This window comes from Globicephala melas, chromosome 10 (genome assembly GCF_963455315.2).
Source record: "Globicephala melas chromosome 10, mGloMel1.2, whole genome shotgun sequence".
NCBI classification, from domain to species: Eukaryota; Metazoa; Chordata; class Mammalia; order Artiodactyla; family Delphinidae; genus Globicephala; species Globicephala melas.
Window position 1 is genome coordinate 91,356,763 of NC_083323.1, and position 27,664 is coordinate 91,384,426.

Genomic DNA, 27,664 nt, shown 5'->3' on the forward strand with positions numbered 1-27,664 from the left:
GAGGACCATAATTAAAAAATCTTTGGCTGTGGCCAAATGAGGGTTTGATGAGAATAGCCTGTGTAAACAAAGATAAAAACTATCAGTTGGGCTTCCCTGGTGGCGCAGTGGTTGAGCGTCCGCCTGTCGATGCAGGGGACACGGGTTCGTGCCCCGGTCCGGGAAGATCCCACATGCCGCGGAGCGGCTGCGCCCGTGAGCCATGGCGGCTGAGCCTGCGCGTCCGGAGCCTGTGCTCCGCAACGGGAGAGGCCACAGCAGTGAGAGGCCCGTGTACCGCAAAAAAAAAAAAAAAAAAAAAACCAATAGAAGAGAGATAAACCCATGCACGTATGGTCACCTTATCTTTGATAAAGGAGGCAAGAATATACAATGGAGAAGAGACAGCCTCTTCAATAAGTGGTGCTGGGAAAAAAAAAAAAAAAGAATACAGAGATGCAGAACAGATTGGTAGTTGCCAGAGTACAGGGAGTGAGGGTAGGGTTAAAGCAAGGTTGAAACTGTAAAAGAACAGCATGAGGGAGTCCCTTTATGGTGAGGGAACAGTTCTGTATCTTGACGGTGGTGGCAGGTTATATAAATCTATACATGAGATCAAACTGCGTAGAAACACACACACACACAATTAATTCGTGTAAAAACTGGTGGAAACTGGTATGGTCTACAAAACTATTTAATAGAATTGTAACAATTTCTTGGTTTTGATATTGTACTACAATTATAGAAGATTTCACCATTGGGGGAAGCTGAGTGAAGGGTTCATAGGAGTCTACGTATTATTGCTGCAACTTCCTATGTATCTATCATTATTTCAAAGTAAATTTTGTTTTAAAAAGTCAAGTAAAGAAGATATGAAAATGATTCAAGACAGAAAAATCCTACAGTAATAATGACTACTACTGAAATAATTATTATTGGCAATTACTATGTCCCAGGCAATGAAGATATCAAGACACAAAGACATGTAACTTGCTCAAATGATTAAAAAAAAGAAAAGAGGAGGAAAAGAAAGAAATTGAACTAAAAACAATAGTGCAATGTACAAGTGCTATACTAAAAATACATATTACTGAATAACTAAGGAAACAACAAAAGCAAAAGTGTGACTACAGACTGGTTTGTGTGCTATGCTATGACACTTGGACTAAACTACATGGGGGAAAAAAGGAAGAGGAGAACCAGGCTACTTGAGGCAGTGTATACTAAAACATTTTGGAGGAAATAATAGTCTAGACTAGGATACTGGCAAATACAGGCATACCTTGTTTTATTGCACTTCGCAGATACTGCATTTTTTATAAATTGAAGGTTTATGCCAACGTGCATCAAGCAAGTCTATAGGTACCATTTTTCCAACAGTATTTCCTCACTTTGCATCTCTGTGTCACATTTTTTGGTAATTCTTGCAATATTTCAATATTTTATATTATTATTATATTACTATGGTGATCTGTGATCAGTGATCTTTGACATTACTCTCATTGTTTTTTGTTTTGTATTTCTTAATTAGGTATGCACATTGTCTTTTTAGACACAATGCCATTGCTCACTTAATAGACTATAGTGTAGTGTAAACATAACTTCTTTTTTTTTAACGAAAAAATTTTTTACCAATTTGTGACTCGCTTTATTGCAATAATCGCTTTACTGCAGTGATCTGAAACTGAACCTGCAATATCTCCAAGGCATGCCTGTATGTAAAAAGAGAAACAAGGTAAGGCAAATCCCCAAAACACAATTTTAAAGATGGATAGAAAATACAATTTCAAGAATGCCTTACATAAATAGATTAATATGTACTGATGTATGAAAACAGTGAGGATTAGAAACGGTTAATAATTAGTTCTAGAGTAGCAGCTCTGGAAACAACATGCAGGAAGTGCACAGTATGAAAGCAAATTTCCGACCTGTAATAAAGAGTTTCCTCCTAAATCAGCACTTCCTAATATTACCACTTAAGGCTAAATATTAATTATGCAAGAATAGAAATTCTTACTTCTTGTCTTTTCTTAAGATCTTCTTTGGCTGCTCCAAAGCGTTTGGTTAACCTGGCTATCTTGGCCTAAAAAGAGCAAAAATGAGACGGAAATCAAATGGCATTATAGTATTAAAAAGAAACCCATGCATACATAACAAGAAACCCACAGGTAATAGGATCCTCAGAAGATAGCTAACAGCAAAGGAAATAAGGCAAGTTGACTGTAAAACATATATCTGAAAAATACAGAAAATCATAACAAAAACGTAAACACTCTTAATTTTGTAAGATTGGCTTTTTTCCTCCTTGAACTGTGGTTGTTTGCTCACAAACCAGTATATTTCTGAATATGTGTGCTTGCGTTTGTTATTTTTTAACACAGTTGTAACCGCACTTAATTTTCTCACTGAGAAGTGTATAGTAAGCATATCTATAAATCCCTTACTGATAGTACATATGAGTATATGTATGATATATTGAATCATTAGTTATACAGTCTCTTTCCTACTGGATGTGTTCAGTTGTTTCTTAACTAACTGCTGTAGTCAAATAACATGCAATTAATAATTTTGTTCTTTCAGATTACTTACTTAAGCTACATTCACAGAGGTGGAATTCCTGAGACAGAGTGTATTTTTAAGGCTCCTATCTAAATGCTTTTCAGACCGGCTTTGTTAATTTACACTTTCAATGGCAATGTATGTAAATGTTCACACGATATTACTCTTTGAAGTATTTAATTTCATATTGTGTTAACCTTTAAAAAACTGACAAAAATGTTACCTTCTTAGTGTTAACATTTGTCAGTGAGATTATTTTATTAATCATTTGTACTGCTTATTAAACACTGCCTGATCACATATTTTGCCCACATACATATTCATAAAAATTTAATACCAGAGGCAGAAAGGAAAAAAATAGAAAAATTACCCCATCACCACATGAATATTTTCTTTGTATTTATTTCCTTTAAGTCTTTTACCACGGCATTGCTATGATACTCAATTGTTTTTCTTGTGGCTGTTGCTGTCATTTTACGATAAATATATTTTTAAGAATTTTAAACTTCTGAGTGCGTTCATGAGGCCTGCCTAAGGAAGTGCTCTTCCAGATAATTTCAATTAGCCAATACAATCATATCATAAAAAGAAAATATTATTTACTTTTAAACCCTTTTTTCCCAAAATAGTCACTTCTAAAGAAGACCCCAAAACTTAAGAAGTATTCAAGTCCACCGATATGGGCTAGGCAATCAATTACCTATGACTCCCAAGGTGAAGATTTTCCTCAGGACTTAATTATTTATGCATATTATTAACACCCAAGGACATGTACAGCACATTTTTTTAAATTCTTAATATGGATTTACCTTCCTGTAACTAAAATATTTCAAGTAATTTTTTCAAGAAAGGTATATGAGAAAGTGTTTTCTGTACTCCAACTTATACAAGAATGTCTTTCATTTTTTCTTTTGGCAGGCTATCTAGTAGGTATTCTATAAATTGCATAATATGTATACTATTATTATTTGCCCTTAAAAATGAAAGCAAATTTAAAACATTATTTTGTATATGTTATATATGGGGAAAGGTCTAGAAGAATAAACACCAAAGCTAACGGTGGTTACCTCTAGAGGCTATGATTGGCAGGCAGTGTAAAGAGAGCTTCAATTTCATGTCATATACATCTATAGTATATTCAAATATTTCTTAAAAAAATTTTTTATCACTTCAAAATTTAAACTACTGGCAGAGGAAAAAAATAACAAAATTTAGACACAGACATGCTTTCTTCTGCCATTTAATATCATAAAAAAGAAATCAAAGAGCAGACTTTTTGTGTTGTTTTAATCTAGGGAAACTACAATTTTTTAATTATAATTCAAAATATCTGTCATAATATATCTAAGATTGGGTCTCTTTTTCTGGCAAGTATTCTGTGAAATCTTTTAAAAAACTCTATAAACAAGTCATTTTTTTAGTGAAGGAGGTAATATTCTATTACTATATCTTTGATTACTACTACTATTTCATTTGCTCTTGGTTTCTTAGGCATATCTATCATTTCTTGTATAATGGCACAATGGTACCTGTTTAAATAAAAGTTGCATAAATTGTTGGGATTCAGACACACTGGGGCCTTGTTTAGCAAACTACGCAAACCAAGAATTTCTTTGTTATTTACCAAGGAATATCTCAGGAAATAATTCTGTGTGGGGAAAAAAAAAAGTAATCGTATATCGTTTGCCTAATAACAAATGTTAGCACTCAAAAACGCTAGTGAATAAACAGACACATGGTGTTCATTATTCAAAATTCTCTCGTGGATTAGGCAGCCACAGATTTACTCATTGAGGGAGGCGAGTGGGAGGAGAGACTGAAAGAAAAAACTGAAAAAGCTATTTTCAGTTAAAACTACTTAAAATGGCATTTTATAAATCATAACCAATGGAACATTGGATTCCAGAGTGTGTTGACAGTTTTTCCATTAAAAAATCCAGTTGAAATATTGAGTATCCTGAATTTGCATAGTGATTTGAGAGGAATCAAGTCTTCCTATCCAGGAAATGGTAGATCACTGTTGACTCATGCTTTCTTTTTCTGTCCGTTTTCTTCATAATGGTCTTGAAATTTTGTTTTTCGGTTTATTCTTAAGTATTTTCTTATTTTTAAATGTCTACCATATGTGAAACCGTTTTCTCATTACAATTTCCCACTGGTTGTTGCTGATGTACAGCAAGGCTACTAGAATATGTTTTCCTTTTATCAGTTAGTTGCTAAGCATTACAGTTTATCATTTACCATTATTACTCCTCATGCCTTTTTCCTGTTTTATTTTATTGCCCTGTCACCAAAGTTCTAAATAGCAGCACAGATAAGGCATCCTTGTCCTATTCTCAACTCTAGTGGAAATATTTCCAAAGATCCACTATTAAATATGATATTTATAACAGGTTTCTGATCATCTTTATGAGATTTAAGGTACTTCCCTCCTATTTTTTCCAACACCTGGTCAGTTTTAGCAAATCCTCCTTGTTTGGTATCTACTGAGATGATCACACAATTTACATCCTTCTTCTGTTAGTACAGTGAAATATAATGGTTAATATTGAACCAGCCTTACATTCATGAGAGAAACCAATGCTGGAAAATAAAACTGGCCTATATTTGTTCTTTTCTAACACCACAGAATTCCACAGTTGGGTGTGCTTCATAAAATGAGGCCTCATCTTTTCCTATACTCTGGAAGTGTTTATATGAGAAGTGAATTACCTGTTCCTCAAATGTTTGTCAGAATTTTCTGGCAAGGCTTTTGGGGCCTAATGATTTCTTCAGAAACAGATCTTTCACTACAAGTGACTACAATTTTAACAGAGTTCCTCATAATTTTCAGCTTTCTACTTTCTTCTTAGATAAAATGGACTTCATAGGTATAAGGTTGTATATAATAATGTTCTCTTAACTTAAAGAATCTCCTCTAGATCTTTATTTCTTGCCTTTTTGAATCCTTATACAGTTTATTTGTACTTTTCTTTGTAGATCAAAAATGTATCTACTTTTAAGGCTTTTCAATAAGCTTTTGTCTTTATTGCTCAATCTTCAAAAAGGGTCGGCGTTTTTGCTATTTCTATTAACTCCTTCCTCCTTCTCTGGGTTTTAGTTTGTTATTGCTATTTTTCCCTAGCAAAGGAGATGCACATATAATGCTTTTTTATTTTTCTGTTTGTTAGTAATAAATTAAAGTTATAAATTTCCTTTTGAATACTGCATCAGCTTTAACTTACAAGTTTTAATATGCAATGTATTATTATAGTTCTGACCTAAAGAGTTGAGAATGTCCATTTTTAAATTCCTCTTTGTAATTACCTGGAAGTATGTTTTGGGGGAAGGTACCATCTGGGAGAGGAGAAAAGCTAAATATCTGTCGATAATTTCTAATTTTACTACATAGTTACTACTGAATCCACAACAAATGATGGTGGTTAGCATTTTAAGATGCTCTTAGAAATCACTACATTTCTAATGTGACAATGCATTAAAGATATATAAACCTAAAAATTATATGTTTTCCTACTTAAAAAATAATAAAACTCGTGGACATAACTGTTTGGATTTACCTTACAATTTGACATCTCTGAAAAAATGAAAATACATAAAACTTTTTCAAGATTCAGAAAGCAACAATCCCTAAACTAACACAGAAAATAATTATATAATGAATTCTCCATATATTCCAATGTTGACAATTTTTTCAGCTCTTATAAAATATGTTTAGTACACAGAAAATAAGCTAATAATTACAAACAGGCTTTATGGACAAAAGTCATAATACACAGTGAACTATTATTTAAAACTTAAAAATGACTTTAATCAAGAACTAGTCCATTGAAAAAATACATAAGAATGGCAACTAATTTGAAAATCCATAAAAATCTAACTTCCTTTATCTATAGAGAAATTTATACATTAAAAATTATAGCAGAATAGAGACCTTCATGAGTTCCTTCTAGAGGTAAAGTCCACATTACTCAATTCTATCCTCTTACCACAGTTTTTAATGTATGGTAAATTTTTATACTTATGGCAAAGGATCACAAGTCCTTTAAAAGTCTATTTTTTTGTAACTGCAGAGTTAAAAAAAAGAAGAAGCCACTAATACTAAAATTAATAATATTAAATTATGTATTCCTTAAAGCAAAATACCTACTAAGCCACGGGTGATTAATTATTTGCTTTCAATTGTGTTTTGACTTTGAATGCTATAAAACTTATACTGGATTCTGCCAAAGGAAGTCAGGTATAATAAACGAATATATATGCATATCAGGAAGATGTACTCATCTACTGCTATGATATGAGATACGGAAGTACTATATACACACTGCAATATTTTCAAACAGTTTACTGTCAGCTCTACCTAAAAATAGTAAATTATTTAATAAAATACACAGTTATCTGCTGAAGCATATGATAAAGTAGGCTTTAAGTTGAAGAACTTGAAAACAATAATTATTAAAATATTGAAAGAGTAAGTGACATCACCAAAAATGCCTGAGTGGAAATTCAGGGTTGTCTCTTCCCCAAAGCAACTAATTAGCTTGCAAGCATTGTTGGAATCTATTCAAAAACTTACAATAGCTAAGGGAAGACTTAGGGAATAATAAAGCTGCACTTTGCAGTATGACAGCACTGAGGTCTTTTAAAATTGTCCTTTATGATTCCCCACACCCAGATCAGCAGCAGCTATAAGGATGACAGCTGGGATACCTGCAGCAAGTTATGAGTGCCACAGGAAGCAATATGCACCTTATTTTCTCTAGCAACTCCCTCAAGAACCAGCACAAAGGCTGGCCTTTGATTCACCCAAGTCTGAGTAATTCCCAAGGCTGGGGCAGCATTCCGGACAGATTTTCCCAAAAAGATTTAAAGGTGCTGGTATTGGCACAGCAGCTTGAGGCATAGAACAATTTGGACAAAGAATATAAAGAAAAGCCTGGGATAGAAAAGGGCAGAAAAAAGACACACAGCAAAAGGGGGCTTTAAAAGCTCTCACCCATGTCAGGAAATTGAGAAGAATATCTGAATGCCCAGGGCAGAAAGCATGCTCAGAAATGGGCTGAAAAGACCCTAAGCTTTCACCTCTGACTGGCTTTCAGAGTCTGTGCAAGCAGGAAGAGAAGGATAAGGCAAGTCTGATAAAGCAGGTTGTAAATGGCCTAGATTAAGTGTGGAAGGAGTGCTCCAAAACAGGCAATCTGCTAAGACCTGGGAGAGTAATTTTTTTCCTTCTTTAAGCTCCAGGCATTTAAGGTAACTGTCAAAACACAAGCTGACCACTAAGCTAATAAAACACAGACTTTAGTGGTCACACACAATAATGAATACATACTTTCCAAAAATAGTTGAGAAAACTCACTAAGCAAGCAAACAACAAACCGCAGCAACAACAAACCCTGGACAGGACAGGAAAACCTGATTTTCTGAACTGCCACATTACAATATTTAAAATATCCAGTTTTCAACAGTAACAACAAAAAAAATTAGGAGGTATACAAAGAAATAAGTATGGTTTATTCACAGAAAAAAAAAGAATTAACAGAAATATAGCTCAGGCATAGGACTTACTAGACAAAGACTTTAAACAGATGGTTTTAAATCTATTCAAAGAGCTAAAGGACACAACAGAAAAAGAACTTTAAAAAAAAAAAAAAAGGAAAATAATGTCTCACCAAATAGAGAATATCAATAAAGAGACAGACATTATATAAAGAAAACAAATATAAATTCTGGAGCTGAAAGTATAATAACTGAAATTAAGAAATTCACCAGAGAGGTTCAACAGATTTGAGCAGGACAGGGCTGTAAAGGAACAGTTTTGTATACTATTGAAGATAAGTAGGTATTAATTCAAGATGTTAAGTGTAATCCCCAGAGTAATCACTAAGGAAAAAGCTAAAAAATTTACAGAAAGAGAAAGACAAAAAGAATCAAAATGGTTCACTAGAAAAAAATCAATCACAGAAGAAGGCAGTAATGTAGGAATTAAGGGGAAAAAAGGTGGAAGACAAATAAAATGGCAGGAGTAAGTCTTTCCTTATCAGTAACTAATTTAAATGTAAACAGACAAAAACTCTCCAATTAAAAAAAAACTCTCCAATTAAAAGGCAGAGACTGGCAAAGTGGGTAATAAATCATGACCCAACTCTATGCTGTCTACAAGATTTCATCAAAATTTGAAACTTCTGTGCATTAAAGGACATTATCAAAAAAGGAAAGTGAAAAGAAAACTTACACAGTGGGTAAGAATATCAATAGTTATAAATCGTGTATTTCTAAGTGTTCAGTATCCAAAATATGTAAAGAACTCTTACAGCTCAACAACAGAAGGGCAAAACAAACAAAACAAAAAGAACTTGAATAAATATTTCTCTAAAGAAGATATGCACATGTTCAACAAACACAGGAAAAGATGTTCAACATCATTAGCCATTAGGAAAATGCAAACCAAAACCACAATAAAATATCACTTCACACCATTAGGATGTTATAATAATAATTTTTAAAATACACAGTAACAAGTGTTGGCAAGGATGTGTAGAAATGGAACCCTCACACTGCTGGTGGGGAGTAAAATATAAAATGGAGTAGCTGATCTGGGAAAAAGTTGAATGTTCTTCAATAAATTAAACAAAGAATTACCATATGACCCACAATTCCATTCCTAGGTATATGCCCAAAAGATTTGAAAACAGGTATTCAAACAAATACTTGTATATGAATGTTCATAGCAGCATTATTTACAATATCCAAAAGCTGGAAACAACCCAAATGCCCATCAAATGTTCATCAGCCAAAGAATACATAAGCAAAATGTGTGTGCATGTGTGTACACACACGTTGACATCTTGAATTAATTCCTACTTATTTTCAATAGTACAGAAATATAAATATTACTTAGCTATGAAAAGGAATGTAGTATTGATACATGCTTCAACATATATGAACCTTAAAAACATTATGCTAAGAAAAACAGGCCAGACACCAAAAGTCACATATTGTATAATTCTGTTCATATGAAATATGCAGCACAGGTAACTCAGTAGAGACAGAGAGCAGATTCATGCTTCCCGAGGGTTAGGGGGAGGGGGAAATGAGAAGTGACTGTTCAGTGGGTACAAGGTCTTCTCCTGGATTGATGAAAATGTTTTGGAACCAGATAGAGATGATGAACATACAACAGTGTGTATGTACTAAATGCCACTGAAGTGTAAACTTTAAAATGATTGTTACCTGAATTTTACTTCCATAAACAAAGAAAGAGATGGGGACTAAATTGGGCTGAGTAAAATTTAAATAAATGGCATGGTAAGGGCAGATCATAAATGAACGGGAGAAGCAATATGAAGTCAGAGGCCTGAAATAAAAACACTATGGACATTAATACTCTGTAGGACAGTGAAGCAACTGGTGGGTATTAGGAAAAGTAGATCAAAATCTAGGAGATCCAAATTACAAACTGAAGAATGAATACAGGTTTAAACTGGTACACAGTTGAGCAAACTGGACTACACAGAAGAGAATGAACAAGAAGTATTTTAGAAAGATGAATACAATCCTTGAGAAGGACCAGCAAAGACTTAAAAAGCAGTACCAAAGTGGTCATGTAAAAGGTTGTTACTATAATCAAGAAATTGGCTAATGATGGCCTTGCAGATAGAAGCAAAAGATAGACTTTTATAAGAAACAAAAATAGTTGTAATTTGGCAACCCACTGTGTATATGTGAAGTGATACAGAGGAATCAGTTTCCAAGAACTAAAAAATTGTGAATAACAGGAACAATGGGAAGATATTCCTTGAAGATTTTTCTAAGAATTCAAGAATTGTGAGTAAGAGGAACAATGTGAAGGGGGACTTATTTGTGGAGAAGATGATTGGTTTGATGTTGGAAAGATTCTGAGGCTACAAAGAAATATCCAAGTGCAAAGGTTTATTAAATGTTAGATGCAGACTTGCATCTTAAGCAAGACTATAAGACTATAAGAGTCAAAATCTCAGGTTCTAGAAACACAAAACCATAGATGCAGCCACGGGAGTGATAACAAACAACGAATGAAATTACTTTCTTAAATCTTCAGACATTTTCAATTTCTCATTCAAAATTCTTAACAGTACTAGTAAAATAAAGTTTAATGATGAGACAATCCAACACTATATAAGGACCTGCTAAAGGTAAGAAACAGGACTAGTGGTGTCCTAAATGATACATTACAAAATTATTAATAATAAAGTATTTGTAGTAAAGTCTCACTGTAAACAAAACTAACAATATGAAACTAGAAAAGTAACTTGTAGGCTGCCAAATATAATACCTAAATTCTAGACACATTTGGTTGCAATTTGCTTTTAACTGTGAAGAAGCGACTTTATTTTCACAGACCACTTCTCCCTCATTTGTAAAAAAGGCTCTATAAGTGGTTTGCAAGTCAGCGTCTGAGACTATGCTTATATAGAATGAATGTACTGATAAAATTTTCCAGTTTCTTAGTCTTGGAATAAAATGAATTACTGCACCATGGTACCGTGTGCTCATTTCAACTGATTAGAAGCTCTAGCAGTACACGTTAACATACAGATGTATTTAATAAAAAATTAAAAGTAGTAATTATTAATAAATATAGATTAACAAGCTAATATCTTTAAAAAATACGATTCATGGGAGAAGTAGATTAAAATAAAAAGAATCACAGCAAATATTATTTAGTACTCATGACATTTGAGATGATGCCAGCCTTTCTTCACTGAATGAAGAAATGTTTAAGATGCACTAAGTCAGATTATTTCTGAAGCTCTGCTATGGGTTGAACTATGTATCTCAAAAGTATATGAAAGTCTGAACCCCAAGTATCTCAGAACATGACCTTATTTGGAAAGAGGGTCATCACAGAGGTAATTACAGCTGACTCTTGAACAACATAGATTTGAACTGTGTGGGTCCAATTATACATGGATTTTTTTTCAATCAATATAGTACCTATATTTTCACTTTACAGATCTTTAAATTAAGTGTGGGGAAAAGTTTGTGTTCAATTAGAGATCAACAGATGTGAAATCAAAAGAATTAGGGCTTGAGTTCCGATTCTATCTGAAGTGTTTCAGCTACTGCCTGGGGTGAGTCATTTATCAACTCCTTCATTTTTTTTTTTTTTTTGCGGTATGCGGGCCTCTCACTGTTGTGGCCTCTCCTGTTGCGGAGCACAGGCTCCGGACGTGCAGGCTCAGCAGCCATGGCTCACGGACCCAGCCGCTGCGCAGCATGTGGGATCTTCCCGGACCGGGACACGAACCCGTGTCCCCTGCATCGGCAGGCGGACCCTCAACCACTGCACCACCAGGGAAGCCCAACTCCTTCATTTTTTGAAGCAGATACCAGTGTACAGATTTTCAACTGCAGCGGGTGGGGACAGCACCTCTAACCTTCACATTGTTCAAGAGTCAACTGTAGTTAAGATGAGGTCATACTGGAATAGGGTGGGTCCTAATCCAATATGACTAGTATCCTTGTAAAAAGGGAAAATTTGGAAACAGACAAACATACAGAGAGAGCACCATGTGAAGATGAAGTCAGAAATCAGGGTGATACTTCTACAAGACAAGGAATGCCAAAGACTGTCAGTAAACCATCTATAGCTAGAGTAGACATAAGGAACAGATTCTTCCTCACGGCCCTCAGAACCAATCCTGACGACAGCTTAATCTTGGACTTCCAGCCTCCAAAACTATGAGACAATACATTTCTGTTGTTTAAGGCATCCAGTTTATGGTACTTTTTGTTAATGGTAGCCCTAGCAAACTAATAGAGGCTCCTTTTATTTCTAATACTTAAAAGTTAAATATACTTTATTGTCAACTTCAAAAACATATCCCAGAAAGTAAGTTATAAAAATGATGACACACGGATATGCAATTCAAGTCAGTGTACAAACCTGTAGTTCAGTTAAAACTGTTTTATGCCTCTTGTTACACTCAATCTTTTCCACTCGTGTTTTCAATTCTGCCAATGTCTTATCAAATACACCACACTGTAGCGCACACAATTTTTCTTCCAGCAACCACTGTACAACCTAAAAAAATACATATTCCTTTGTTATAGCAAAAAAGGAATTTCAAGCAAGCAGCAAACAGTAAATATTCTGAAGTACTAATAAGATAGTACTAATATATTAATTTAAAAAAACATATTGGCATCCATAACAATGCTATCTGCTGAAATCCTCCACTTCTACATATATAATATCTACTATAACACAATAAAATGTACTAAAAATAGAAAATTCCCAGAGGGTGAAATTTTTAAAACATTTTGAAATTGAAGTTTTAATATTTTCTTCCCACACCCTCTACTGTGATTTAAAAGAAACCAGTTGAAGGTAAGGAGCAGATTTTAAATTTTCTAATCTGTTACAGATGATATTTTTGTGAGACACTAAGAATGTCACTGCACTATGAAATTCCTATAAAACATTTCTAAATGCCTGCTCACAATTTCCATATTTATCTCATTATGGACCCATAACAAACAGGACACACAGTGCAGCCCACAGACCATCCCCAAATTACACTGCTCTAGAGGAGTAAACCCTCAGCACACACAGAAGTATATTTCAAAATGCTTTCTCATAGCTATCTTCATATTTCTAATAGCTCTATAAGAAAGACTAAACAAGCATTATTATCACCATATGGTTAAAAGAAAAAAGACACTGGGAGGAAAAAAAAGCCACTTTTGTACTGCCTCTCTGTTCCTTTCTCTAATGGGGATATTTATACTTTATCTGAGTAGAGGAACACTGGCCTAGAGTATTTATAATTTCACCATTAAATCTATAAGAGCTTGAAAAATTTTCACCTGAGTCTTCTATTCTTCTCTTAAAAAGGCATTTGTCATCAATACTTGTGAACACATCTTAAAACATATATTAAATACTTTATATTTTCATTATTTCTATCTCTAGTCTAACACATATAGGGGGAAGTTTCCAAAGTCTGTACTTTAAATATTCCCTTTCCCTAGTCATTCGAAAGCCTTGTCCATACCATTTTTAATACTAAGCCTAAGGTACATAACAAAGATTTTAGAACATAGGGACTTATAGCCATGAAACCAGCTTATGACAAAACTTACAAAAACTAAAATGTTAACACTAAGACTCTAATGTTTCCAATTAGAATAAAGTTCAATATAGAAGAAAAAATAAAAGCTGAAAACTGGTATTCAGTTTTGTTACTAAAGCAAATAAGAAAAGAAGCCATGGGCTTCCCTGGTGGCGCAGTGGTTGAGAGTCTGCCTGCCGATGCAGGGGACACGGGTTCGTGACCCGCTCCGGGAAGATCCCACATGCCGCAAAGCAGCTGGGCCCGTGAGCCATGGTCGCTGAGCCTGTGCGTCCGGAGCCTGTGCTCCGCAACGGAAGAGGCCACAGCAGTGGGAGGCCTGCGTACCACAAAAAAAGAAAAGAAAAGAAAAGAAAAGAAGCCATAATTTCTCTCCCATTTTTAAAATTACTACCATATCTAAAAAAACAAAACAAAACAAAAAAACTATTTAGCTTCAAAAGAGTCATAAGGAATTTTATAATTAAATTATTAAGGGTAATAAGCTTAACCAATTTCTTCAAGTTCTTTCTTTCTATGAAAAAGCTGAATATTTCAGTAAAATACAGAGTAATGTCAAAAATCTAATAGCATAAAGATGGTGGTGTTTTTTGTTTAATATGGTTTTAACTTATAATCTCTAACACCTTTTGTAGCTTCTGGTTTATATCTCCTTTGGCTGTAATCTTTACTTGAAACTCTGCCTCATATTCTTCTTCCATATATCGACGTCGTTTGGACTGTACATTGTCCATGTCCTCTGACTTAGAACGTTTTCTTCTAAAAAATTCACCTGAGAAGAAAAAGCATAATGACCAGTCAGCTGTTTTTATTATACGTAGACCTTAATGCCTCTTTCCATCCTCAGGAAGATATTATTTCTAGCTATCAAAATAGCACTCTCAATAAATTATTTTATGAATTGTTTTTGTGATCAGAAAAGTAAATAGATAGCTTTTACCTTAAACTTGAAATGATTTTCAATATGCTAAATAAGAACCTCCGAACACTAAATAAGTAAATGTACAAACAACATGAACAAAGAACATTTTTTCCTTGAAATCTTCGTATTAAGATGGAAGCTCAACTAACAATATGGGATGAGAAGAAATCATCTCAAATTCATTCCTTTCAGTAAATTCTCTAGTGTATATGAATTCTCTGACAAAATACAGTATTCATTCACAAGTCACAGATTTCTCAGTATTTATTCTCACATCACATGCTTCTACTAACTGTGCATAGCTTTAATTATTTAATTCTTCATCCTCAGTAAATTTTCTTCCTCAGTAAGTTTAGGAAAAATTCTTTCTTAATCACCAGCCTTAGGAAAATAGTATTAGTTATTCTTAACATATCCTAATAAATTTCAAATATATAAAAATAATAAAATTAATGTCATTATAAAGGTAAATTTGGTAAAGAACAAACATTCAAAGACCTTCACTTAGAAAATTTGTTTCAAATATTGGTAACACTCATGAGATCATAACATATTTTATATGGTTTCTTTTTCAATAAAGAAACAGGGAAATATTAAAATATTAAAATCTCCACACTATCTATGAGCCTATTATTAAAATCCAATTCTATTCTACGATTTCCCTTGTATCAAAACTTACATAGTCACAGAGAGATAAGGTCAAGATGGCAGAGTAGAAGTAGGTACGCTCATCCCTTCTTACAAGAACACTGGAATCACAACTGCAGAGCAACCATTGACAAAGAAACACTTGAACCTACCAAAAAAAGATACCCTACATCCAAAGACAAAGGGGAAGCCATGGCGAGACAATAGGAGGGGCACAATCGTGATAGAATCAAGTCCCATACCCACCAGGTGGGTGACCCACACACTGAAGAACAATCATACCACAGTTCTCCCACTGGAGTGAAAGTGCTGAGCCCCATGTCAAGCTTCCCAACCTGGGGGTCTGGCAACGGGAAAAGGAGGCCCCAAAGGGTCTGGCTTTGAGGGCCAGCAGGATTTAATTGCAGGACCTCCACAGGACTGGGAGAACCAGAAACTGCACTCTTAGGGTCTTGTGCACATCAGGACCCAAGAGAAAAGAGCAGTGATCCCACAGGAGACTGGGCCAGACCTGCCTGCTAGCACTGGAGGGTCTCCTGCAGAGGTGGGGAGTGGCAGTGGCTCACTGCAGGGACAAAGACACTGGCAACAGCAGTTTTGGGAAGCACTCATTGGCATGAGCCCTCCCAGAGGCACCATTAGCCCCACCAAACTGCCTGTAGGCTCGAGTGCTGGGTCACCTCAGGCCAAACAACGAAAAGGAAAGGAACACAGCCCCACCCATCAGCAGACAAGCAGATTAAAGTTTTACTGAACTCTGCCCACCAGAGAGACACAACCCAGCCCTACCCACCACCAGCCCCTCCCATCAGGAAGCCTGCACAAGCCTCTTAGATAGCCTCATCTACCAGAAGGCAGACAGCAGAAGCAAGAAGAACTACAGTCCTGCAGCCTGTGGAATGAAAACCACAATCACAGAGAGGTAGACAAAATGAAACGGCAGAGGATTATGTCCCAGATGAAGGAACAAGATAAAACCCCAGAAAAACAACTAACTGAAGTGGAGATAGGCAACCTTCTGGAAAAAGAATTCAGAATAATGATAGTGAAGATGATCAAGGACTTCAGGAAGAGAATGGAGGCAAAGATTGAGAAGATGCAAGAAATGTTTAACAGAGACCTATAAGAACTAAAGAAGAAACAGAGATGAACAATACAATAACTGAAATGAAAAATACACTAGAAGGAATCAAAGCAGAATAACTAAGGCAGAAGAACAGATAAGTAACCTGGAAGACAGAATGGTGGAAATCACTGCCGTGGAACATAATAAAGAAAAAAGAATAAAGAGAAATGAAGACAATCTAAGAGACCTCTAGGACAACATTAAATGCACCAACATTCTCATTATAGGGATTCCAGGAGGAGAAGAGAGACAGAAAGGACCTGAGAAAATATATGAAGAGATTATAATTGAAAACTTCCCCTAACATGGTAAACAGTCACCCAAGTCCAAGAAGCACAGAGAGTCCAAGGCAGGATAAACCCAAAGAGGAACACACCAAGACACATAGTAATCGAATTGGAAAAAATTAAAGACAAAGGAAAAATATTAAAAGTAACAAGGGAAAAACAATAAGTAACATACAAGGGAACTCCCATAAGGTTATCAGCTGATTTCACAGCAGAAACTCTGCAGGCCAGAAGTGAGTGACACGATATATTTAAAGTGATGAAAGGGAAGAATCTACAATCAAGAATACTCTACCCAGCAAGGATCTCATTCAGATTTGATGGAGAAATTAAAACCTTTACAGACAAGCAAAAGCTGAGAGAGTTCAGCACCACCAAACCAGCTTTACAACAAATGCTAAAGGAACTTCTCTAGGCAAGGAACACAAGAGAAGGAAAAGACCTACAATAACGAACCCAAAACAATTAAGAGAGTGGGAATAGGAACATACATATCGATAATTACCTTAAATGTAAATGGACTAAATCCTCCCACCAAAAGACACAGATTGGCTGAATGGATACAAAAATAAGACCCATATATATGCTGTCTACAAGAGACCCACTTCAGACCTAGTGACACATACAGACTGAAAGTAAGAGGATGGAAGAAGGCATTCCATGCAAATGGAAATCGAAAGAAAGCTGGAGTAGCAATACTAATTTCAGACAAAACAAACTTTAAAACAAAGACTGCTATAAGAGACAAAGAAGGACACTACATAATGATCAAGGGATCAATCTAAGAAGACATACCAATTGTACATATATATGCACCCAACATAGGAGCACCTCAACATATAAGGCAAATACTAACAGCTATAAAGGGAGAAATCAACAGTAGCACAATAATACTGGGGAATTTTAACACCTCAGTTTCATCAATGGACAGATCATCCAGGCAGAAAATCAATAAGGAAACACAGGCCTTAAAAGGCACATTAGACCAGATGGACTTAACTGATATTTACAGAGTTTTCCATCCCAAAGCAGCAGAATACACATTCTCAAGTGCACATGGAACATTCTCCAGGATTGACCACACGCTGGGCCACAAAGGGAGCCTCAGTAAATTTAAGAAAATTGAAATCATATCAAGCATCTTTTCTGATGACAATGCTATGAGATTAGAAATAAACTACAAGAAAAAAACTGTAAAAAACACAAGCATGTGGAGGCTAAACAATATGCTACTGAACAACCACTGGATCACTGAAGAAATCAGAGAGGAAATCAAGAAGTACCTAGAGACAAGTGAAAATGAAAGCACAATGGCTCTGTTTGCAATATGGCAAAGGCATTTCTAAGAGGGAAGTTTACAGAAATATAATCTTACCTCAGGAAACAAGAAAAATCTCAAATAAACAACCTAACCCTACACCTAAAGCAACCAAAGAACAAACAAAACCTAAAGTTAGTAGAAGAAAAGAAATCATAACGATCAGAGCAGAAATATAGAGACAAGCAAAGATAAATGAAACTAAAAGCTGGTTCTTTGAAAAGATAAACAAAATTGATAAACCTTTAGCCAGACTCATTAAGAAAAAAGAGAGATCACTCAAATTAATAAAATTAGAAATGAAAAAGGAGAAGTTACAACTGACACCACAGGAATACAAAGGATCATAAGAGACTACTACAAGCAACTGTATGCCAATAAAATGGACAACCTGGAAGAAATGCACAAATTCTTAGAAAGATACAGTATCCCAAGACTGAACCAGGAAGAAACAGAAAATACGGACAGACCAATCACAAGCACTGAAACTGAAACTGTGATTTAAAAACTCCCAACAAACCAAAGTCCAGGAACTGATGGCTTCACAGGCGAATTCCATCAAACATTTAGAGAAGAGCTAACTGCTACCCTTCTGAAAATGTTCCAAAAAATTGCAGAGGAAAGAGAACTCCCAAACTCATACTATGAGGCCACCATCACCCTGATACCAAAACCAGACAAAGATACCACAAGAAAAGAAAATTACAGGTCAATATCACTGATGAATATAGATGCAAACATCCTAAACCAAATACTAGCAATCAGAATCCAACAATACATTAAAAGGACCATAAACCATGATCAAGTGGGGTTTATCCAAGGATGCAAGGATTTTTCAATATCCGCAAATCAATCAGTGTGATACACCACATCAACAAACTGAAGAATAAAAGCCATATGATCATCTCAATAGATGCAGAAAAAGCTTTTGACAAAATTCAACACCCATTTATGATAAAAACTCTCCAGGGCTTCCCTGGTGGAGCAGTGGTTGGGAGTCTGCCTGCCGATGCAGGGGATACAGGTTCGTGCCCCGGTCTGGGAGGATCCCATATGCCACGGAGCGGCTGGGCCCGTGGGCCGTGGCTGCTGGGCCTGCGCTCCGCAGCGGGAGAGGCCACAGGGGTGAGAGGCCCGCGTACTGCAAAAAAAAAAAAAAAAAAAAAAAAAACAACTCTCCAGAAAGTGGGCATACAGGGAATATACCTCAACATAATGAAGGCCATATACGACAAACCTACAGCTAACATCTTACCCAACGGTGAAAAGCTAAAAGTATTTCTTCTAAGATTAGGAACAAGACAAGGATGTCCACTCTCACCACTTTTATTCAACATAGTTTTGGAAGTCCTAGCCGCAGCAATCAGAGAAGAAAAAGAAATAAAAGGAATCCAAATTGGAAAAGAAGTTAAACTGCCACCGTTTGCAGATGACACTATACATAGAAAATCCCAAAGATGCTACCAGAAAACTGTTAGAACTCATCAATGAATTTGGTAAACTTGCAGTTTCCAAAATTAATACACAGAAATCTGTTGCATTTCTATACACTAACAACAAAAGACAGAAAGAGAAATTCAAGAAACAATCCCATTTACCATCACATCAAAAAGAATAAAATACCTAGGAATAAACCTATCTAAGGAGACAAAAGATCTGTACTCCAAAAACTGTAAGACGCTGATGAAAGAAATCGAAGACGACACAAACAGATGGGAAGATATACCGTGTTCTTGGATTGGAAGAGTCAATACTGTCAAAATGACTATAGTACCCAAGGCAATCTAGAGATTCAGTGCAATCCCTATCAAATTACCAATGACATTTTTCACAAAACTAGAACAAAAAAATCTTAAACTTTGTATGGAGACACAAAAGACCCCAATAGCCAAAGCAATCTTGACAAAGAAAAACAGAGCTGGAGGAATCAGGCTCCCTGACTTCAGACTACACTACAAAGCTATAGCAATCAAAACAGTATGGTACTGGCACAAAAACAGAAACATAGATCAATGGAACAGAATAGAAAGCCCAGAAATAAACCCACACACCTATGGTCAATTAATCTATGACAAAGGAGGTAAGACTATACAACGGAGGAAAGATAGTCTCTTCAAGTGCTAGGAAAACTGGACAGCTGCATGTAAAAATATGAAATTAGAACATTCTTTAACACCATACACAAAAATAAGCTCAAAATGGATTAAAGACCTAAATGTGAGACCAAACACTATAAAACTCCTAGAGGAGAACATAGGCAGAACACTCTGACGTAAATCATAGCAATACCTTTTTCAATCTGTCTCCCAGAGTAATGGAAATAAAACCAAAAATAAACAAATGGGACTAATTAAACTCAAAAGCTTTTGCACAGCAAAGGAAACCATAAACACAATGAAAAGACAACCCATAGAAGGGGAGAAAATATTTGCAAATGATGTGACTGACAAGGGATTAGTCTCCAAAATATACAAACAGCTCATGTGGCTTAATATCATCAAAACAAACAACCCAATCAAAAAATGGGCAGGAGACCTAAATAGACATTTCTCCAAAGAAAACATACAGATGGCCAAGAAGCACATGAAAAGATGTTCAACACTGCTAATTATTAGAGAAATGTAAATCAAAACTACAATGAGATATCACCTCACACCAGTCAAAATGGCTATCACCAAAAAAATCCACAAACAACAAATGCTGGAGAGGGTGTGCAGAGAAGGGAACCCTGCTACACTGTTCGTGGGAATGTAAATTGGTACAGCCACTATGGAGAACAGTATGGAGTTTCATTAGAAAACTAAAACTAGGGCCACCATATGATCCTTCAATCCCACTCCTGGGCATATATCTGGAGAAAAACATAGTCCAAAAGGATACATGTACCCCAATGTTCATTGCAGCACTGTTTACAATAGCCAGGACATGGAAGCCACCTAAATTTCTATCGACAGAGGAATGGATAATTAAGCTGCAGTACATATATACAATGGAATATTACTCAGCCATTAAAAAGAATGAAATAACGCCATTTGCAGCAACATGGGTGGACCTAGAGATGGTCATACTGAGTGAAGTAAGTCACAACAGAGAAAGAGAAATATCATACGATATCACTTACATACATAATCTAAAAAGAAATGACACAAATGAACTTATTTACAAAACAGAAACAGGCTCACATTCTTAGAGAATGAACTTATTGTTACCAGGGGGTGGGGGAAGCGTGAAGGGAAGGGATAGTTAGGGAGTGTGGGATTGACATGTACACACTGCTATAATTAAAATGGATAGCCAACAAGGACCTACTGTATAACACAGGGAACTCTGCTCAATATTATGTAACAATCTAAATGGGAAAAAAATTTGAAAAAGAATTGATACATGTATATGTATAACTGAATCACTTTGCTGTACACCTGAAACTACCATGACATTGTTAATAAATACTCCAATATAAAATAAAAAGTTAAAAAAAAAGAAGATGGAAAAAATTTAGAACTGTGTCTGGTACATAAAGTGTTATCAACACAGTTGCTTTTATTATTATTAAGTAGTAGTAGTATTGAAAGTTTTAAAAAATAATAACTTACATAGTCACAGATGGAGAGCAGTATGACAGGGAGAGTTACAGAACCCAACCTAATGACATTCAGTAACATCATTTCCCCTTCTCTTTACAGCTTAAGAACTTTAAGTAGAGATTGAGACACATACTTCCATTTGCCTATATCATCCCAGACAAAATTCCTATGGTCCAATGCTCTAAAAGCAAATCTAAAACAATTTCTCTCAAGATATTCAGATAGCATCTTACTAAAGAGTAAGCTTAAATCTTTCTATGGAGCAATGGAAAGAATAAATAAACAATAAAATACATGAAATAATTAATACTTTCAAAGATCCTTGGGTTAGCCATCAACAAAACGATTTAACTGTGGCTTACTTAAACTGAAAAATTTTACAAGCATCTCATGGACAGAAAAGTATTTTCCACAGCCTTAAAAGCAGAAACAATTTTTAAAACTATTTCAGGTTTGTTTGTACATGCTTACTTTTCTCAGGTCTTTCATCTTCATGTATCACTTGCTCTTCTTCCTCAGGTTTGCTGCCCTTTTCATTACTTTCTACTTCTTCTGTAACAAAAATAGAAAAGGAAATTTTCTTCCATCAGAATTTGTAACAGTTCATTATAATTTATACTTTTGGTGTAATTATCCAGTTGATAATATTTTAGGAAATCAGAGTCTCAAAATGTAAAATATTGGGAATAAAAAGGGAGCATGAACTGGTGGAAATAAGTGGACAAGTCTAGTTTTAAATGTTTCTGCAAGTTCATAATAAACTCTTAACATGGAAAAAAATTAAATAATATAGATTTTAAGACAAAGAATCTTAGTAATTTACTGTCATCAATAGATTAATAAAATGTGAAAACAACTACTATAAAGCATTCAGACTCCTTTACATTCAATTATTAAAACTAAAACAGTGGTTGTGGCAATTACAAAAAAAAATTATAAATTACTGGTGAACTCAGAACACCTAATATTTTGACCAGACAGGTTGAATCATTAGGTTATTTTAACGGTTATGGATAGGGAAAAGCTATCCTAAAGATAATAAAACTTTTACTTAAAAGTAATAGCTACTTTGATACCAGTGCCAACAACTAACTTATCCCCCAAAAAATCCTACACTATAAACAGTATTTTTGCCATCATATATATAGATGAGGAAAGTAACGTTCAGAAATGTTAAGTAATTTTCACAAAAGGCACATAAAATATAACAACTAAAGAGTGCTACCAAAAAATATTGCTAAAAATAGCCATACAGTTGCATTGTTACAACAAATAAAATCCCAGAGGCACCGTAAATGGTCTTTGGTCAATCAATCTATAGCTCCTCAACTAACTTAATCATTTAGGGGAGAAGAACAAGTCACTAACATGTTTGAGTTTCTATTTTTCCCCCTTACATCCCTGCAAGTGGCTCCCCTGCAGCTTCAATAAAGCATGCCGTATTTCATCATATTCTACAACCACAATTAAATAAACAATCATGGGTATATAGAACTATATAAAGATTTTGATATGGCATCTCTGCTCCAAACACCAGGGTTTTAATTTCAACAGCCCTGATGGTAGAAGCCAAGGTTAAAAAAACTTAAAAGAATTTTTAGGTGAAAATAGGCAGAGACTAGGATCATTGATGAACCTGTTACAATGTTTTTCACATTAAGATAAACAATAAAGCTGTAAAACGTGAACACAGTAATACAAAAGGACGTTTACACAGTACATATAGAGATTACTGAGACTATTTTTAAACTTTAACATAAATGAATATTAAAAAATTAACTTTCCATTTACCACCCTATGCTCATTAAGAAATTTTTTTAAGATCTCATCCCTCAACACCAGTTCAATGAAATGAAAGTTTGTTTTGCTCCCCTGTAGACTGCACACTCATTACATAGCATTTTTTCCTATATATACTTTTCCAAGTTTTCCTGCCTTTAATACTGAGGATGGTGACTCCTATAGTTTCCTAGTTTCCAGAAACACAGAGAAATTGGGTTGCTTAAGATGAAGGTTTACTTAGTCTTTATTTAGCAAACCACCCTTCCACCCAAAGAACAAAATTAGCCCTGGCTCCAATCAGGGTTACTTCAAGCCAGATCAGAAAACAGCAAAGCAAACTGGCCTGGTTTGGTCTGCCTCTTTTATGCATATGTTAGATCCCTCTCCGCCCACAGACATGTCAAGCTTAGCTCCCAATTCCTTCATTTTATTCAAACAACTCCTCTTATCATCAAATTCCCGTTTTCCAGGTATGTTTAGAAGATATGACTGGATTCTTAATACTTAAAACACTTATTAGGAGTTTGAAATAGACAAACAGAATTAAAATTTAGCCTTGAGTTTTATATAATAAAGAAGTTGGGATTTAAAAAAATGGTACTAACAGAGTCTACAGAAGGGAGTAAGGCCCTATATTTCTTTAATTTTTTTTTGTTGTTGTTGTTCACAGAGCCTGTAGAGAATCTAAGTGAACCTCCATCAACTCAGAATAATAATCAGAGGCTCAGGTACACGGTGTTTTTATATATATATATAATTTCAAGTAGTGTCTGGGACTCCTAAAACTCATCCAAATACTTGGGTTAAGACTGTCTTTTTTAGAATCTGTCTTCATTCAGTTTCTGCTATAATTCCTCCCATCTTGAATATAGCCTCATATGTTGGCATACATTCACAAACAGTTCTATCTGTGGTATTCTTTCCTTTCAACCAGACTAGACAGTAAGCTCCTTAAGAGCAGGTACCAAACCTTGTAATTTTGGTAACCCTAAAAACTTTGGGGAAGAGCTGAGACAAAGTAGATATTTAATATCTTTCTAATGACTGTTATCTTTAATAAAATTCATTAAATGAAGGTGGAAAAACTGTATTGTAGAGGATTAGAAGACAGAATTTACATTAGGGGTTGGTTTCCCATTTTCAGAATTACATAGAACTTTATTCCAAGAAAATACAGACAAAACCGTTGCCCTGGATCAGGGGTTGGCAAACATTTTCTGTAAATGGCCAAAACGAAGTATTTTCGATCTTGTAGGCTCTATGGTCTCTGACACACTACTCAATTCTGTCCTTATGGTGGGAATTGATGATAAACAATATGTAATATGTAAACAAATAGATGTGGCTATGTTCCAACAAACCTTTATTGACCAAAAACAGTTAAGGCCTATAGGTCACAGTTTGCCAATCCCCTGTCTTAGATTAATGGCTCTACGAGAATACTTAAAACAAAAAATTCCTACAGACTAACTGAAGACAATATATCCATCAGAAAAAATGGGCAAAGAAGAGGAAGAAGCAATTTATAGATAAGGAATACAAATGTAAGATTCTCAGCCTCACAAGAGGAATCAGAAAAATGGGGCATTACTGGCAATGTGACTTTTCCAGAAAATTTTTAAAAACTTTATTTAACTAATACAAATCTCTAAATAGTATCTTCCACAGTAAGTTTCTGTGCTCCCTTTTAAAGCAAAATTTGGGGGGTAAGTTACATTTTATTATCTCCAATTCTTCTCCTCCCCTTCTCTCTGAAACTCAATTATCAACTAGGCTTTCAACTGCACTGCCCCCTGTCAAGGTCATAAATGATCTCCAGGTCATTAAATATTTCTCTTCCATCTTAACTGAACAAACACCTGCATTTGATACACAAATAGAGTTACTCCTTCCTCCTCAAAACATTCTTTACTTGACTTCTAAGACAACAAAATCTCCTAATTTTCTTTCTAGCTGAAGTTTTTTCTTGGTCTCCTTTGCTGGTTCTTCCTCATATCTTCAACCTCTAAATACAGGACTGCCAAAGACCTCAGTTCTCGGATCTCCTCTCACTGAATTATACTCACTCTGAGGTGATTTCACCTCGTCACTCAACTTCGACTAATGTCTATATGGTATCTACCCCTAATTTTTTCTAGACAGTCCAAGCCTCTGCTCTAAAATCCAGACATATATCTAACTCAGGCAACAATCGTCATTTGAAACTGATCTTCCTCCCACACTCCCCTTTCCAAAACTTGCTTCATCTTTGATCTCACTCAACTCTGAAAAGAAAAATCTGCAACTTCTACAACAATGTACAGGAATACAAGATTCCATAGAGAAAATCCAAGTACGTAAGACACAGTTGAATATAAATGGGCTGAGATAATAAAGAATTTTAGCTGAACACATTAAATAGTGAAAACAAAATATCAATAAATTTTAATTATGTAAACCATGGCAATTCTACCACTATTAACCTAAAGCAAAATTAGAAACCTTAAATTCTATTCCCATGCAATTATCCTCATTAGCATTTACGTTCATCTAATTTATCTTAAGGATCCAATGAAAGGGAAAAACAACCAGATATTTTTAAAATCTGAAATAATATTTGGAAGGAAATTATGTCAGAGCTTAGGGTAAAATCTTATTTACTTTGAAACAGATTTTTCTCCTCAAAAATATTAAGAAAAAACAATGTTTAAAAAATTTAAAAAGCCGAGTAGAAAAGAGCTCTCCCTCTCATTTCTACATAAGAAACAAAATGAGAAGGGCCAAAAGGGAAGAAAATAGAGAATGCAGTAGACTGAAAGCTAAGGAGAATCTCAATAGGGAGGAATTGTTATTAAGAGGTCATCTAAATATGAGAGAATAAAGACAAATAAAGGATGCCCCTGGATTTAACAATATGAGCATCAATGTCACTCCACTGAGAACAATTAGGAAAGAGGCTGGGAACGTGGAAATCACAATTCAATTAAGTTAAAGAGTAAACAGGAGAAGATGAAACTGTGCTAGCTTTGTTAACATAACTTGAAGAATGGCACTGAAAGAGAGGAAAGATGGAACAGTAGTAGAGGAGAGTATATGGTATGGAGAATACATGGAAGGTAACTAATACGTGTACCTCCTCTGGTGTTGTTTGAATGTTCCCAAAGAGAAACCTTTATTTTCCTAGACTTCTTAAACAGACTATGATTGTAAACATTTAATGAGTATCAGGTATTATACAGTATTAAGCAACAATATGACAGCATCCTCAGGCCTACTAAGGAATATCTGCAATCGTTTTTTAGGTCTTTCATCTATCTTTGTAAACCTGAAATCGCTTTTCCATTTGTTTTCAGATACCTTTCATTATTTTTTGCTGCTGCTCATATCCATAACTGCTATATTTAAAACAAATTTGCTAAAGTATCTGAAATAATAGAGGTTTATGTTTTCCTACTAGTACAGCACATAAATGTTAGTACTTAGAGGGAAAAGCCAGACTTATAATCCTGTGTTCTGAAAACATTAAAAATTATTCAAGAATAAAGAATCTGAAGAAAGTAATACCTCAACAGATGAACAACAGCAAATATGACATGTAACAGATTCTACTACCATATAAACAGAACAGAGAACCGTTTAAGAACCAATGAAGAAACCATACTTCAACTTACAATACACAAAATCTCCTTTGGGTCAGGGGACAGAAAATAAAAGTTCAGTTACCAGCTAAGAAATTAAATCTATCACTAAACCTACTCTAACAGCATACAATCAAATAAAAGTCTAAAAGTAACCAAAAATAAACCGAACTCTGAATTTTCAAAGTATACAATGGGGATGGTTTAATATTCATCTTTCTGCATTTAACCACTGGGTGGGAGGGATGGTCTCCAATCTCCAAGATTCTGACATAAAGGTAAAATGTATAAACTCATTAAATAATTAAGCTTCAATTTGCCATGACTTTCTTATACACACTACCAAAAGATTTTTTTAAGGACTTACTCCAATATTACTCTCTATATTCTTACTGAAAAATGAGTGAAGTTCTCCTTAAACATTGTTATTTATTATCTTTCCAAAATGTAAATTTCATCGTGTCATTCTTCTCTGCTTGAAATCATTCAATGGCTCCCCGGTGTTAGTATGTTTTAGCATTGTAAGCAAGGTCCTCCATAACACTCTTCTATTACCAATTAATTAATTCTACAAACATTTACTGAGCACTAACTGTGACCCAAGCATTTTTTTGGCCTGATTATGATGGCTCAAAGCAGGGGTGACAGCAGTGAAGATGGTATGAAGAGACTGCATTCTAGATCTGTTCTGAAAGTAGCACCAACAGGATTTCCTGACAGATTGGATA

General features: G+C 35.0%; 1 protein-coding gene across 3 annotated transcripts in view; it reads right to left on the reverse strand.

Moving 5' to 3' along the window:
* ATF7IP (activating transcription factor 7 interacting protein) overlaps nt 1-27,664 on the reverse strand; it is a 127,483-nt gene that overhangs the window by 46,962 nt on the left and 52,857 nt on the right. For all 3 annotated transcript variants that reach the window (XM_030841349.3, XM_030841348.3, XM_060306139.2), the window contains exons 3-6: nt 22,009-22,089; nt 14,279-14,424; nt 12,464-12,601; nt 1,997-2,062 (exon numbers count right to left, since the gene is read on the reverse strand). In XM_030841349.3, the coding sequence (XP_030697209.1) occupies nt 1,997-2,062; nt 12,464-12,601; nt 14,279-14,424; nt 22,009-22,089 (431 nt within the window). The remainder of the gene's footprint in view (nt 1-1,996; nt 2,063-12,463; nt 12,602-14,278; nt 14,425-22,008; nt 22,090-27,664) is intronic.